This window comes from Macaca nemestrina, chromosome 4 (genome assembly GCF_043159975.1).
Source record: "Macaca nemestrina isolate mMacNem1 chromosome 4, mMacNem.hap1, whole genome shotgun sequence".
NCBI lineage: Eukaryota > Metazoa > Chordata > Mammalia > Primates > Cercopithecidae > Macaca > Macaca nemestrina.
In genome coordinates, this window is record NC_092128.1 from 21,586,692 (window position 1) to 21,602,260 (window position 15,569).

The 15,569-nt window shown below is 39.5% G+C and overlaps 1 protein-coding gene across 19 annotated transcripts in view; it reads left to right on the forward strand.

The window, feature by feature from the left end:
* Window positions 1-15,569, forward strand: part of LOC105471320 (diacylglycerol kinase iota) — a 453,152-nt gene that overhangs the window by 416,406 nt on the left and 21,177 nt on the right. For all 19 annotated transcript variants that reach the window (XM_024789548.2, XM_024789549.2, XM_071094416.1 and 16 more), the window contains one exon: window positions 15,102-15,139. In XM_024789548.2, coding sequence (XP_024645316.2) covers window positions 15,102-15,139 — 38 coding nt within the window. The remainder of the gene's footprint in view (window positions 1-15,101; window positions 15,140-15,569) is intronic.

The window sequence follows — 15,569 nt, forward strand, 5'->3', positions numbered from 1 at the left end:
TCCTAATATTTAATCGAAAGTCTTTTCCTCTACCTAGAACTTGTTTTATCATTTTGGTGACCTCCTCTTGCAAATAACTGGCTGGTGACTGGTTTCCCTGAATTATGGACTTACCCTAAACATATCTTGTTATCATTACCAGTTGCAGAATATTAGAATGTGTTGTCACTTTTTCAGTTGGTTCCTAGAAGGTTAGTCTTAGATATGTTACTTTAACCTGTATATTGTAGTACTTTGAATGCATTTTTTGTTTGCATTTTTGTTTGCCCAGCCTGTCAATTATAGATGCTTAGGCCTGGACTGTCCTGGATAAAGCTGTTAAAATATTCACCAGTCCAGCCATCTTACAAGCTAATTAAGTCGACTAAATGTTTCCTTGTTTTGCCAGACCCGTTATGTCAATCCTCAATTTCTGGGTTCATTTTGGGTGCCCTAAATCTTAGGATGTGACTTTCTTAGCATCCTGTAACATCCATTCCCCAGCAAGCACAGTTTCACATAATACTTATGAGAAGTTCATTGCTGAAGCCTCTCCTTTACCTAGCAGAGCAACTTGATTTTCTACAACTTTCCTCATCAGAGCCAGAAAAGTATGGGATATGGAGACTACTAAAACTACATCCCTTTGGCCTGACCAGGGAAATACTGGGAAGGAAGGACCTGGTATTACTACCTAATGACCTCGTAGTATGGTTTGACAGTCTATACAACCAGATAAGCAGACAATGTAGTACCCTGCTAAAGAGACGGGCTTTCTCATATCTCATAAATATTTCACATCCTGGGTCTACATGCTGGTTTTATTCCATATTAGCCATGTGGTCTTGAGCAAATTACTTAATGTCATTAAACCTCAATTTCTTCATCCTGAAAACAAGGATGATAATAATAAGAGTACATGTCTAATAGGCTTATTGTGAGGATTAAATTAGATAATATAGGCAAAGACCTAGCACACAGTGTGCTTACAAACATTAACAAAAGAAAGAGACAGGAAGAGAGGAAATGTGCAAGAGAGAGGGAGAGTAACCATCAATGTCAGACAGCCAAAATGGGCATATAGATTTTTTTATAAATAGACCTCATATGTCTCCTTTGCGTGGGCTTTTGGGATGATTAAAGCCTATTGTTCTCTAGGATTACTTGAAATACACATTTCCTGCAGGGTAATGGACACAGAATGACTTGTGTATTAGTTCATCTATTCTCACGTTGCTATAAAGAATTACCTGAGACTGGGTAATTTATAAAGAAAAGAGGTTTTGTTGGCTCATGGTTCCACAGGCTGTACACGACGCATGGATGGGGAGGCCTCAGGAAACTTACAATCATGGCAGAAGGCGAAGGGGAAGCAGGCACATCCTACATGGCTGGAGCAGGAGGAATAGAAAGCAGAGGGGGAGGTGCCACATACTTTTAAACAACCAGATCTCATGAAAATTCACTCACTATCATGAGAACACCGAGGGGGAAATCCACACCCATGATCCAATCACCTTCCATCAGAACCCACCTCCAACACTGGGGATTACAATTCAGCATGAGGTTGGGTGGGGACACAGATCCAAACCGTATCAACTTGTATCATTCTGAGTAATTGTCACTTTAACATGGGTGGTAGGGTTGGCAATTGCAAAAGCCGTGGTTTGGAGTTGCTTGCATCAGGCCTGGGTTTCTCCCTGGAGCCGGCTGAGCTTGGCTGCCTTCTAAGGCCTCTTCTGCTCCCGGCTTCTACAGGCTTCTGAGCCAGGAGAGAACACTGAGCAATGAAACACAGGAGGAAAAATGAAAAATGCCACCTTTCATTTTTGGAAAGTATTTTGGAGATACCTGTGCCCTGTTGTCTAAGGAGTTCCTGTAGGGATTTCTGCTTACGAATTCCAGTAGATTGTTTTTGTTTGGGATGACAAATGGGGTTTCTATTGCTACACCTTGCCACAGACCCGCTTTTTGAAAAACACTAAAATCCACTTTGCAAGTGTATAAATACTGCAGGCAGGCAGCTTCCACGTTCTTTGGCAAGGGGACAAATGCTATTTAATAATGCAGGTTCCAGCTTTTCTCCTGACAATGCGAAGTCCCAATGATTATTGAAAAGGGAATTTGAAATCTGCCAGAATCCACTCAGTTTTCCTTGTCTGATGACATTTCCATCCTGTCACCCTCACTAGTGAAGACAATTGTTTCAGCCATCGAGAGAGAAAAAAAAAGAGGTATTTTGTAAGACTGCAAGAAAGTCATTTAAACCATGGCTATTTCTGTTAACTGTTAACTGTTCGCTTTGTTTCTCTGACCGTGTGCCTCTCTAGTCACCCTATCTTCCTTAACTATCCTGTGGGATTTTTCCCATTCTCAGAAAGCATGGTCTACCCAAAGCCATTCTTCAAGCATCTGAGTTCCCAGCTGTCTTTCTGCTATGTATTTAAACTCCTAGTTCTCTTTGGGGAAGAGGGTGGCAGACTTGTGTGAGGATATAGTCTGAATGAAGTCTCCAAGTGATTTTTGTTGATGTTATAGGGGTGGGAGGTAGGGGAGAGGAGGGAGAGTCTTTGGCCTCACACTACCCTCTGAGTCCTGAATGGGGTTCTCTCAGCCATCTCGTTTTCACGATTTTCCTGACACACTCCTCCCTGACACTATTTCAGAGGTCCCTGTTATCAAATGGAAGTGCTTCTTATGTCTTTCTTCATTCTGCTAAGCTGCATGTTCTCTATAGAAATCTCTACCCCCAGCTTTTCTGCCAATGCAAATCTTCCTTTATGGAAAATTTCTTTTACCTTCTCTAGGAAATCATTCTCTACATCGCTCTATTTCTTTAGCAATCAGGGACTACGTTTGGATGTGTAAGTATACATGTATTAAGTTTCTAGATGTTCTTTTTTTCCTTAAGAATATATGAATTCCTATGAAGAATGAAGGTTTAGTCTTGATTTCTTTCCCTTCTCATCAACTGGGCAATAACAATCTGATCTTTAATAAATATAATTGAAGACTTACTGATACACTGAAGCCTATTCTATTTCAAATTAAAATTTTATGTCTTGGGCATGCTTCAGAAGTAACCATTTATATAAGAATTCTTCTAAGGCGTGATGTTGCTTGATCAATTTAGCATGATATAGTGAAAGTTAAGATTTATTTTTACTTTTCTGAAATAAAATGCTTAATTTTTATATTCTTCCAAGTAATATCTGTCATATTCTTATATGGGGGAAGATTCAAAATTAGTGTTTTATTATAACCTTGTAGGGGTGGGTCTAGGGGAGGGATAGCATTAGGAGAAATACCTAATGTAGTTGATGGGTTGGTGGGTGCAGCAAACCACCGTGGCACATGTATACCTATGTAACCTGCACATTCTGCAAGTGTATCCCAGAACTTAAAGTATAATAAAAAAATAAATAATGCAAATAATCTATATTTACAATAATGAGGGTATGCTCTTGACATTTTATTTATTTTTTAATTGTACACTTTTGCCATATGTGCATTTTTTTGGTATGTCCCTGAACATGACCTTTGCTAAATAAACTCCTTCCCGACTTTACTTTTGTTCCAGTGAGGGGTGTTTAGCTATTCTTCTTTTTGGTTTAAAAGGCTTTTATCTTACAGAGTGGTCAGTTTGCTACAAGGCACTGAGAAGAAATGTAATGTGCATCCTGATGACTGGATGACTCATAAGCTTATGATCTTTTTGAGTTCTAGTACGTACTCAACTGTACTTGACTTCTGACCTTAAACACCATTTTCCACGCAGTCTTGATGTTTGGTTAAAACCAGGAACCATCCATTACTCTCAGGCCACATCAGACCTGCTTACAGATATCACTGGGTGAAACATGAGTACACTTGTTGACCCTCAGTTCCTTTCAGAGGCCTTGAAAGACACTGCTAAAACACATCCAGTGGATTCAGGGACCCTGATCGCAGGAAGAATGGCTGCTTGAAGTTGAAGGAAGGGGTAAAGCCAAGGCCTGAAGTTCTCTCTGTGCTTCTCTGTAAAAGTCACCAGAGCTACAGGCCAGCAGCAGTTCTCTTTTACGTGGCACCTTCCTCTCATCTGTGGGACTAATAAGGACTTTATTAGTGCTTCCATTTCTGTTACTCTCTCAAGATTATAACTTTATCATCCAAATGCCAGGAAAGTAAAATTAAACAAAGTTAGACAATCTAAACTCTCTGAACATTATAGGGATGAAGGACCTTCAGAGTACTAGAACTTCTTAAAAAAAATCTCTTGCATTGCTACATCAGTTTCCAACACACATATTATTTCATTCAAATGTTAAGAAGGGGGAAATAGTGTTACTGTTTATTGTAATTATTTTAGGTTCAAGATGAAAATGCTTTACAAGGCCGGGTGTGGTGGTTCATGCCTATAATCCCAGCACTTTGGGAGGCCGAGGCCAGCGGATCACAAGGTCAGGAGATCAAGACTATCCTGGCTAACACGGTGAAACTCCATCTCTACTAAAAATACAAAAAAAATTAGCTGGGTGTTGTGGCGGGTGCCTATAGTTCCAGCTACTCAGGAGGCTGAGGCAGGAGAATGGCGAGAACCCGGGAGGCGGAGCTTGCAGTGAGCCAAGATGGCCCCGCTGCACTCCAGCCTGGGTGACAGAGCCAGACTCCGTCTTAAAAACAAAAAAAAGCAAGAAAAGAAAATGCTTTACAAATATGAAAACTCCTCCCTGGATTTTTTTGCAAGCTTAATGTTTACCTAACAAAATAGTTAATAGGATTCTACAATATTGATATTAAAAATGAAGTTATATTTTTCTAGTTTTAAGGGAATAGCTGTATATTACTTTAGATGGAGGTACTACATAAAAAATTTGTTTTCCCATTACATCCAAAGGTGATTGTATTAATTTATTGCTAGAGAAAAATTGATATTGAGTTATAGAGATTTTCCAGAAGGTATTTTAAGACCTTTTGCTGGTCCTTTGTGACTGGTGGCATGTATGTTACACAGCAGGCTGAAAGTGACAAGCTGTGATTCTGGAAGAGTGTGAGCCCATTGGGCCTGTAACCCATTAGCTTGTTTTCACTAACCCAGTGCTCAAAGCAAATTAATTTATCCATGAAGTTTGCTTTAACACTTATCTAAGGGTTACTATCCATGTTCTAGGAAGTAACAAGTATCATTGCTAATATACAGCTCTGATTTGACTCATAAACATTTCTGATCTCATGAGATAGTGGCAGTGGTGTTTTGCTGTGTTTACTAGATGCATCTAATAAACACCATGAGGTTTACAAAGAGATCTGAAGATATTTGTGACTCCAAAATTGATTGCAAGGTATAGCAGGGACCAGTAAAGTGAGCTTTCTTCCACTCCCTAGAATGTCTTCCTCAATCCAGAGTTTAAAGTGTATTGAAATGATATCCGGCTGAATCACCAGGTCAAAAGGATCAACCAACTATTTATTAGCACTTCATGTATTTTCTGTCCCATAGAGATTTCAGTGAAAGGTATAGTATGGCTAAAACAAAGAGAAAATAATGTCATCATGCTTATGACTTAATTACAGAAATGGAACTTAGACATGTGAAACAGTTAAACAATTTCACAACAACAGATAAGCAAATGGGATGCTTTGGGGAGACATCTGGTCCCTGTGCTGTTTATAGCCAATTCCAGCGGTGAATAAAGGAAGTGGAACGGACTGCTTTTGAAGGGAGCACATCCTGGTCCTCTGGCAGCAAGGTAGAAGTTTTCTGCCAGGAGGGAACACTAGATGGAGGTTGTTTGTTTTTTCTCCAAACAGAAATCTCTTCCATGCTAATAGCTTTAAAAGGATTGCCACAGCAGATGGAAAGAACCAATATATATTCATGCATTTAATTAGCAGGAATTAATTGAATTGGGGGATTAATTCTGTCATTAGAGAGAAACAAAACCTATTTTTGTCTCCTATCTATGGTTACACACTCTAAGATGGATTTGGCACAGGTGGTGTTTGAATATAAGGCCACTGTAGTATTTAATGGCCTTTCGATGCCACTGATAGATTATTCCCAGGGATGATGAGAAGGTAGCCACGTGAGATGTGTGCTCTGCACCATGTTTCAGCAATGGAGGAGAAGCTGGTAGGTGGAGTGTGAGGGGTATAAATCTAGAATTCAGTGAGTGTTTGGAGGAGGAAAAAGGGGAGGAGATTGAGAGAGTCTCTTCTCTCACATCTGATTTTCTTTTTCTTTTTCTTTTTCTTTTTTATTGAGCCAGAGTCTCCCTCTGTCACTCAGGCTGGAGTGCAGTGGCACGATCTTGGCTCACTGCAACCTCCGCCTCCTGGGTTCAAGCGATCCTCCTGTCTCAGCCTCCTGAGTAGCTGAGACTACAGGCGCCTGCCATCACACCTGGCTAATTTTTGTACTTTTAGCAGAGACTGGGTTGTACCATGTTGGCCAAGCTGGTCTCGAACTCCTGACCTCAGGTGATCCACCCGCCTCGGCCTCCCAAAGTGTTAGGATTACAGGTGTGAGCCACTGTGCCTGACCACATCTGATTATTAATGAGAGATTAGGGACAGACTTACCTAAGACAGAATTTTTAATTCAATCCAACAAGCACTGGTTGTCTGCTTAGTCTTTTCCCTGCTTTTGTTTTTTCTTCCTGCTCCAAAAAGCTGTTCCTCCAGAAAAGCAGTTTTCAGCTTTTTAAATTTTTCTTCCAAGATACTCATGACATAAACCAGATGACATTGTATGCATAACACATTCCCATAAGTGACATAGGTAACATTGGTCATAGCCCTTTCCCAACACTAACAAGTCAACACCAGCCCTCCGACTCAAAACACATCACAATTCAAATGTATGATGTGACAGTTTGTACTTTTCAAAAATAGCCATGGCATCTTCTCCCGCCTACACACTCATCTTGAAATGTGACTTTGATGCTCTTGCCATTGAAATATGGGATCTATGCTCTCTCTCCTTTTATATGGGCAAATGTGGGACTTCAGCAGGAATGATACCTTGGGATTTCCAAGGCCAGGTGAGTTGATCACTGGGCTCTCTTGGGATTGTTGCTTTTGGAGCCCAGCCACCATCTTATGAGAAAGCCCAAGCAGCACACGGGAAGCCCAGGAATCCCACATGAGAGGAACTAAGACTTCCAGCCCATACCAGTACCTAGTTACTAGCCATGTGTCTGATCATATTTAAAGTGGATCTTTCAACTCTTAGTGGAACAGCTCCAACTGCTGCCAGGTGTAACAAAGACAAACTGTCTCTACAGAACCCTGCCCCAAATGCAGATTTTTGAGCAAAATAAATAATTGGGTTTTAAGCCATATATTTTGCTATGCAATAATAGTTGATACAGAATTGCATTTCATTCGAAGAATAATCTTAAATCTGTTCTAATATGTTAAAAACCTTCAGTATTTTAACTTTTATTATAACAAATAATTTGTCACATATCTTTTTACTGATTGTGAAAAGGTGTTCTAGGACTAGATGAAAATACAGAGGTCTTTAAATATGTATATAATTCCTTCTTTTTCTCACCTCATCTTGGACTTATTCAGCATGCCTATGTAAAATAATATTAATTACAGTCATTTTTCTTGAGCTGCTTCCCATTTATGCCTCATTAGCATAATTCACAGTGGTCATCCATACCAGTGAATGTGTGTTAGATTACCTTTGCTATGTTTAACGATTATACTAAATTTCATTTTTTGTGTGTGTGAACTGAGCTTTCACAGTTTGTTGCTCATGTACCATGGCTGGCTGCTCACAAAGTAGAAAAATTGGACAGAATGTTTCTGATAATGTAAATACAGGAAAAGCTATGCAGAAATATATATCTCAGAGAGTGAGCTATTGGGCAGCTATGGTATAAGCTATCTGGTAGCCACGCAAGAAGTAATGGATTGAATAAAGGCAAACTATGAAGACTTCAGTCATGATAAGATCAAGAGAATTATTTGTGGCACATTTGCCATGGATTGTGTGTCTGCTGGCACACACAAAAAGTTGGGACTTAAAACTGTAAATTTACTTTAACTTCATTTTGTATGTCATGCATTCATGCGACTTTTTCCGGGGGTTATTTATTTTCATTTTTGGCTGTCCTGCTCCAAGTTAAACAAAGGAGAAACAACATTGTATAGTGGAAGAAACTCAGACTTGGAGAAGGGAGGCAGCAAGTAAATGAAACAAGAGTCCTTTGTCTCTCAGCTGGATTGCTGACTAATCTGTGTGATCCTGCAGAGGTCAGTTCAGATCTCAAGCCCTACTTTCCTCATCTATGAAATGAAAGGTTAGACTAAGACCAAATACAGCTCTAGAAAGTAGAGTATTATTACTCCTCAAGAAAGAGTTGAGGGTCGTGACTCTTGCTTTGCACATGAAAATATTTAGGAGTAAAAGTTCACAGAACTTGGCAAAGCTAGATATATTTATGATTCTCAATGAATCAACTGATGTTTTTCCCTACATCTCTATAAGCCGTTCTTTGTTTAGCAATTTTTATATTTACTTTTATTTTTTTCTTCTATAATTTTAAGAAAAAAGAGTTAGATGACTGCTACTATGGACAGGCAACAATTTGGTAATAGGACATTATTTTTAAAACTAAAAAATAACTGAATATGAAAGATTAAACTTTTAAAAAATAGACATAAGTGCTCAGAGTTGTGATTCTATTTTGTAGTCAAATGCTGTACCACTGGGCTGCACCCCCAGAGTTGTGATTCTATTTTGTAGTCAAATGCTGTACCACTGGGCTGCACCCCCAGAGTTGTGATTCTATTTTGTATGTAACAATGTAGTTATTTCAGTTGCTTTATTGAGAATGACAAATATATATATGGCTTTGCCAAGTTCTGTATACTTTTCATTCCCCAGTATTTTCTTCTGCACAGCAATAATTACAACCTTAAGCCATCCCTTCAGAAGTAGTCATATGCCAAATTCTACCTTAGTCTAAGATAATTCTTTTTCTGTGTAATGGGGCTAAAAACATCAGTTCTCCCTGCTGCTCTCGGCCGATGTCCAGGTACCTTAATGATTAGGTTCTCTGTACCTTGAGCTTATTTGCAAGACAGAGCCTCAAAAGAACTGCTTTTTTATTTTTCCACTGATAGAACTGGAGCTTGGTAAACTAACTTGCCCAAGGTCATAGCAGTTAGTGGCACTCACAGGGCTTAAACCCAGGAAGTCTGAATGTAGACTCAATTATGGCATATCCCTTCCTAATAATAAGCTGGATTTTGTTTTGTACTTCTTGCCCAAATATAACTCCATGATGACGTTTTGTGTTGTACATTACTGCCTTCTTACTGCCTCAAACGGGGCCTGGCATGGTGGGAACAGGTGGGGATCTTAGACTCTTCCTGCTGCTAGGACAAAATATCTTAGACTGGATCATGTATAAATAATAGAAATTTATTTCTCATGGTTCTGGATTCTGGGAAGACCAAGATCAAGGTGCTAGCAAATTGCTCTGTTTCAAAGATGGCAAGCTCTTACTACATCCTCGCATAATGGGAAAGCAAATAGAAATGAAGACTGTGTCCTCACATGGTGGAAGAGAGAGAAAGTCCAGGCAGCTCTCTCAAGGCTTTTAGAAGGGCATTGATTTCCTTCATGAGGGTGAACTCTTCGTGACTTAATCACTTCCTAAAAGGCCCCACCTCTTAATACCACACTGGGGATTAAGTTTCAACGTGAATTTTGGAGGGATACAGACATTCAAATCACAGCACGATTCCACATGATAGAAGCCATCTCTTCCTTCTGCACATGGATGTCTGAGCATGTCCAGACTCTTGGGATCCCAGGCTTCAGAGAGGCTGTGAGAAGGAAGACGGCAGTTCCTTCCTGAAAGTCTTGACTTCTTAGTCCCAGCTTTCCGTCTTGGTGTGTGTACTGGACAGCAATTTATTTGAAGGTACAGCATAGAAGGAAAAATAAACCATTTCCTATGAAGTAATGATTCAACTTCTAACCTGTAAAAATGAAAAATTTCTCAGTTCCCTATCCCCTTACATTCCTGTCTTCATAAATTTCTGTGATTTAGTTTTCCAGGAAACTTATTATTCACATACTTAACAACTTTTATGTCCATTAGCAACTTGAATTTCCCTGCTTCTTTGAATTTTGGAGCATTGTTTCCTTAGTAGGAAGGAGTTTTGAGAAAGGTAAGAAGACAAGCTCAGAGCTCAAGAAACTATGAAGAATAATATTATAATCACAACAACTCGTTATTTGTTTTTAAGCTCAATCCTTCAGAAGGTTATTATCTGGAGTTGAATAATAATAGATTCAGGCTCTTTTTATGTGGAGGAAATCTTCAACAACAGTGTTCATAGGGAAGGACATTAATCAGGAAAGAGAAGTGAGCCTTGTTTCTAATAATGTTTGCATAATAGCTACCCTTGGGTATATTGCTTGACTGAAAATAAATATTCATGCTTTCCACATCCAGTACAATTGGAAATTATTCGTGGTTATGATTCTGTCATATGATCTTCTACCTATTCAAGGGGACTTCAAACTGGGAGGCTGTTGGAAACCAAAAAACATAAATAACAATGCTTGTGAATGATATGGGGTAGAAGTTGAAAGAGGCTGTAGTGTTGGCTATGGGGAGAAAAGGAGCAAAGAGTGGGAACTTAACTGTTTCCAGAGGGGGAGAAGCAGACTCACACTGACATGCTTAAGGACATTTATATGCTCTCCTGGTTTGCTTGTAGCTCTTCAATAGCTTCTCATCACCAGGAGAATAAAATTTAAGTGCCTTATCTTGGTGTCAGACTCACTGCCTGGAGTGGTTCCTGTGAAACCTTGGATCGCGTTACCTGAGACTACTCTCCACCTCAGATGTGACAACACAAAGCTCTTTGCAGATTCCCTCAGACACCATGACTTACCATTATCTCTTTGTTCACATCCTTCCTTCATCTTGCAAGGATTTTTCAAATCTTCTTTGTTAATTAATCTATGTATTATAGAAGAGTCAGCTTAAACTTCACCTGCTTCAGGAAGCCTTCTATGAACTCCACACCTAGTCAAGAGTTTTACCCAGACTGTCCTATTTTTATTGACTTATATATTTAGTGATCCTTAAAGAGCCTTTGTCCTGGGGAGTTTTTTCATCATCTTGCTTTATTGCTTACATGCACCAAATTTTATTACATAAATGCTTTCAGTTAATTAACTCATTTTTCTTTCCTTTTCTGTTTCCTTTCTCCTTTCTCTGTTTTTCTCTCTCTCTTTTTATTAACTTAAATTCTGACAAATGTTTCAATACAGTCTTGAGAACATAAGCTATTTTGTTGTTGTTGTTGTTGTTTTGTTTGTTGGTTGGTTTTGAGACAGAGTCTCGCTCTGTGGCTCAGGCTGGAGTGCAGTGGCATAATCTCGGCTCACTGCAGCCTCCGCCTACCAGGTTCAAGCAATTCTCTGCCTTGGCCTCCTGCGTAGCTGGGATTATGGGTGCCCACCACCACACCTGGCTAATTTATTTTTATTTTTAGTAGAGACAGGGTTTCACCATCTTGGCCAGGCTGGTCTTGAACTCCTGACCTCATGATCCACCCACCTTAGCCTCCCAAAGTGCTGGGATTACAGGCGTGAGCCACCATGTCTGGCCAAGAACAGAGGCTATGTTTTGAACTTCTGTGTGTGTTACAAGGCTTTGCATTAACTGCGCCCTCATGCAACTTTCCTAACCTTGCTTCTCTCCTATCAGGGACATTCTACTTCAGTCAGGAGAACATCCTATAGTATTAAAGTCCAGACTGATTTGTTTTCCTGGACCTGTGATTGCTAATACAACTGTTACTCGGTGTCTGTGGGGGATTAGTTCCAGGACCCCTTGCAGATACCAAAATCTACAGATGCTCAAGTCCCTGATTTAATATAGCTCAGTATTTGTGTGTAACCTATGCACATCCTCCTGTACACTTCAAGTCATCTTCAGATTACTTATAATACCTAATATAATGCAAATGCTCTATGTAAATAGTTGTTATACTGTATTTTTAAAATTTATAGTATTTTTTACTGTATTATTATTATTATTTGAATGTTTTCAATGTGAGGTTGGTTGAATATGCAGATGTGGAACCTGCAGATATGAAGGACTGGCTTTACTTTCTCCAGCCTCTCCTTCCCTGTCCTTCAATGCAGGGTTTTTGTTAAACACCATATCCTTGGTTCATTTATCTGTGCTTCTAATCTGATGGGTTCTATATTAACAGGGATATGTCTGCCCAACTTCACATGCCAATTTTACCCTTATTGGTAGGCTCATTCTGAAGGTCCATATGTCTTTTTCATGTACTTATGTGCAGTCACAAAATACTGAAAACTGTGCCTTCTGTTTATATAACATATCTATTTATAAAACACTTTAAAAATTTTATCCTAACTACTGAGAGGTGAGCAGTGCAGCTGCTAACCTCATTTGCAAATGAGAGAATTGGTTCAAAACGACTGAATAACTTCCAAAATTTATGTGTCCGATAAATTGTAGTGATTAGAATTAGACTCCACTTGAGAGCCTTTTTCACATTACAAACCTGACAACGGTGGTTTTTTCCCTGCCTATAGGCCTTGCAGAACCTAGTAGAGTTCTGTGCATGATGAACTCACTGAGGGCACTGGACACAGGCTCACACAGGGTCTGTATTATGGTGCTAATTTGGGCCACTATACCTCGAGAGAATTAACTTACTTTAAACTCCACTGTAGACATTTATAAAATGAAGAGTAAGACACCATGTATTCATAGGATTTTTTAAAAAAACACTTTATTAATTCCGTTTCTCTTATCTTCATCTCTTTTTTCTTCTCCTTTTCTCTCTTTGTTTTCTTTTCAGTCAGTTCAACAATTAATTGGTGTTCTCCTACAATGTGCAAAGCAGTATGCTGCGGTTCACAGGGGAATGCAAAGAGGATGCTGCTTATAGCTTGTTGTGGCGAGGAACTTTTCTTCTCTCTTTTCTGTTCTCCATTTTTCTCCATTCTTCTCTTCTTCCTACCTTCTTTTTCCTCTGATGTTCAAGTAGCCCTCATCATTTCCATAAATTTCCAAGGCTTCAGCTTTGGTCAAAGGGAAGGCACTCAGCCCAGGGCCAGTGAACGAGTTTAACATTCTTACGGTCCTTTGCATCTGCACACCCAGGACTCATAAATACTCAATATAAAAGCTTTGGGGGTTTTGCTCTGTGACAGCTGGGGACTCCATGTAATTTAATGCATGATACAGCACTTTTGGCTAACTCTGTATGAGAGACTACTCAAATAGGAATAAAATATCACTTTGCAAAATACATTTAAATTATTTTCCTTCTAAAACTTTGTGACTTTAAAGCCTTAAAATCTATTTTTTGAAAGTCAAAAAATAACAGATGTTGGCGAGGCTGTGGAGAAAAGGGAATGCTTATACACTGTTGTTAGAAATTTAAATTAGTTTAGCCACTGTGGAAAGCAGTTTGGAGATTTCTCAAAGAACTTAAAGCAGAACTACCATTCGACCCAGCAATCCCATTACTGGCTATATACCTAAAGGAAAAGTAATCATCCTACCAAAAAGACACATGTGCTCACTGTTCATCTTAGTACTATTTACAGGAGTAAAGACATGGAATCAACATAGGTGCCTATCAGCAGTGGAATAGATAAAGAAAATGTGGTACATATACACCATGGAATACTACATAGTCATAAAAAAAATGAAATCATGTCCTTTGTAACAACATGGGTGCAACTGAAGACCATTATCCTAAGTGAATTAATGCAGAAACAGAAAACCAAATATCACATGTTCTTACTTGTAAGTGAGAGCTAACTCTTGGGTACTCATGGACACAGAGATGGGAGCAATAGATACTGGGAACTCTAGAAGGAGAGGGGGAGGGGGACAAGGGCTATAAAACCTCCTGTTGGGCACTATGTTCACTCTCTGGGTGTTGGGATCAATAGAAGCTCAAACCTCAGCATCATGCAATATATCCTTGTAACAAACCTGCACATGCATCTCCTGAATCTAAAATAAAAATGGTTTTTTTTTTTTTTTTTTGAGATGGAGTCTCACTCTGTTGCCTGGGCAGGAGGGCAGTGGTGCAATCTTGGCTCACTGCAACTCTGCCTCTCGAATTCAAGCAATTCTCCTGCCTCAGCCTCCCAAGTAGCTGGGATTACAGGTGTGCCAACATGCCAGCTAATTTTTGTATTTTTAGTAGAGATGGGGTCTACTATGTTGGCCAAGCTGGTCTTGAACTCCTGACCTCGAATGATCCACCCGCCTTGGCTTCACAAAGTACTGGGATTACAGGCGTGAGCCACCGTGCCCAGCCTCTCACTCCTCTTCTACACCCCACATAAGGTGCATGAATCATTAGACACATCTATTTTTTTTTCCCCTAAGGCTACATTTTCTTATAAGTAGTTTAAGTTACCTATTACCTCTAGGCTTTTTTCCATAAAAATCATCAGTAAATTATATGCCAAACATATGGTTTTTTTCTCAAGAACGCAGTTAAAATAGACTTGATTCCTCTTTGCTGTCTCCAGTCCTCCTAATATTCATAGCAATAGGTATTTATCTATCACCACAAAACACACAAAAAGACTGGTGATTGCTTAAATCACAAGAGAGCAAAGTAGAAGGAACTAGAAAGAAGGAAGCAAGTGCAATCATGATTAGGCACTTACTCTGCATCCGTGGCTGGGTTAGGAACATTCATAGGACTTCATGAACCCTACTAAGTTTAAACCTGCTCTTTTACAAATGTGGAAACTGAGGCTCAGAGGGGTTAAATGATTTGCCCAGTGTCCTGCTGCTTAAAGTGTCAGAGTTGAGATTTGAACCCAATTGGTGTGACTCCAATTTTTTAAATATTTACTGTACCAAGGCTGGAGGGGGCACACATGGGCTCTAGAAGGATGCATGGAATGGGTACCTGGGTGGGGAAGGGCTAAAGAGGGGGCCTCAGTCGGTTTGACTAAGATATTTTCCTTCTCTGATTCCTGCCCCAAATGTAGAGTACTTATCCCAAATATGGATCCAACTTTGTGTAATATTTTAATGAGAGGGTCTTCTACTAATAGGACATCTCTCTTTTGTCTTTCACAGCAATTTTGCAGGCAGTAATAGCTGGTGATCTTATGAAGGTAAGATATCTTCCTACCAAATCCTTGGCAATGCTTTAAGAACTTTAAAACAACATCATTCCTCACCAAATTTCTGTGTTTCCATCTATCACTTATCATCCCCGTGCTTGCACTGGCTGAATAGAAGAGGCAAGATGTTCTTTTGAGAACTGAGCAGAGAGGGTGTTCAAGAGCACCAGGGTACTTGTCTCAGTTACTTAAAATGAACTGCGTGTCCCCAGGCTGCAGTGTGCACAGTGTGCACAGTGTGCCTGCCCTCTGGAAGCTGACATTCGAAGAATTTAAAGATTTCCTTTCAGGCAGGTATTGAAATGAATGCATCTGTAAGAATTACCTGGACAACACTCAGAAATGCATTCTTCAGGTCAGAGATTAATCTTTCCTTTTTATGGTTTTATACTTTGGGGATCATAGTTAGTCAAACAAGAAC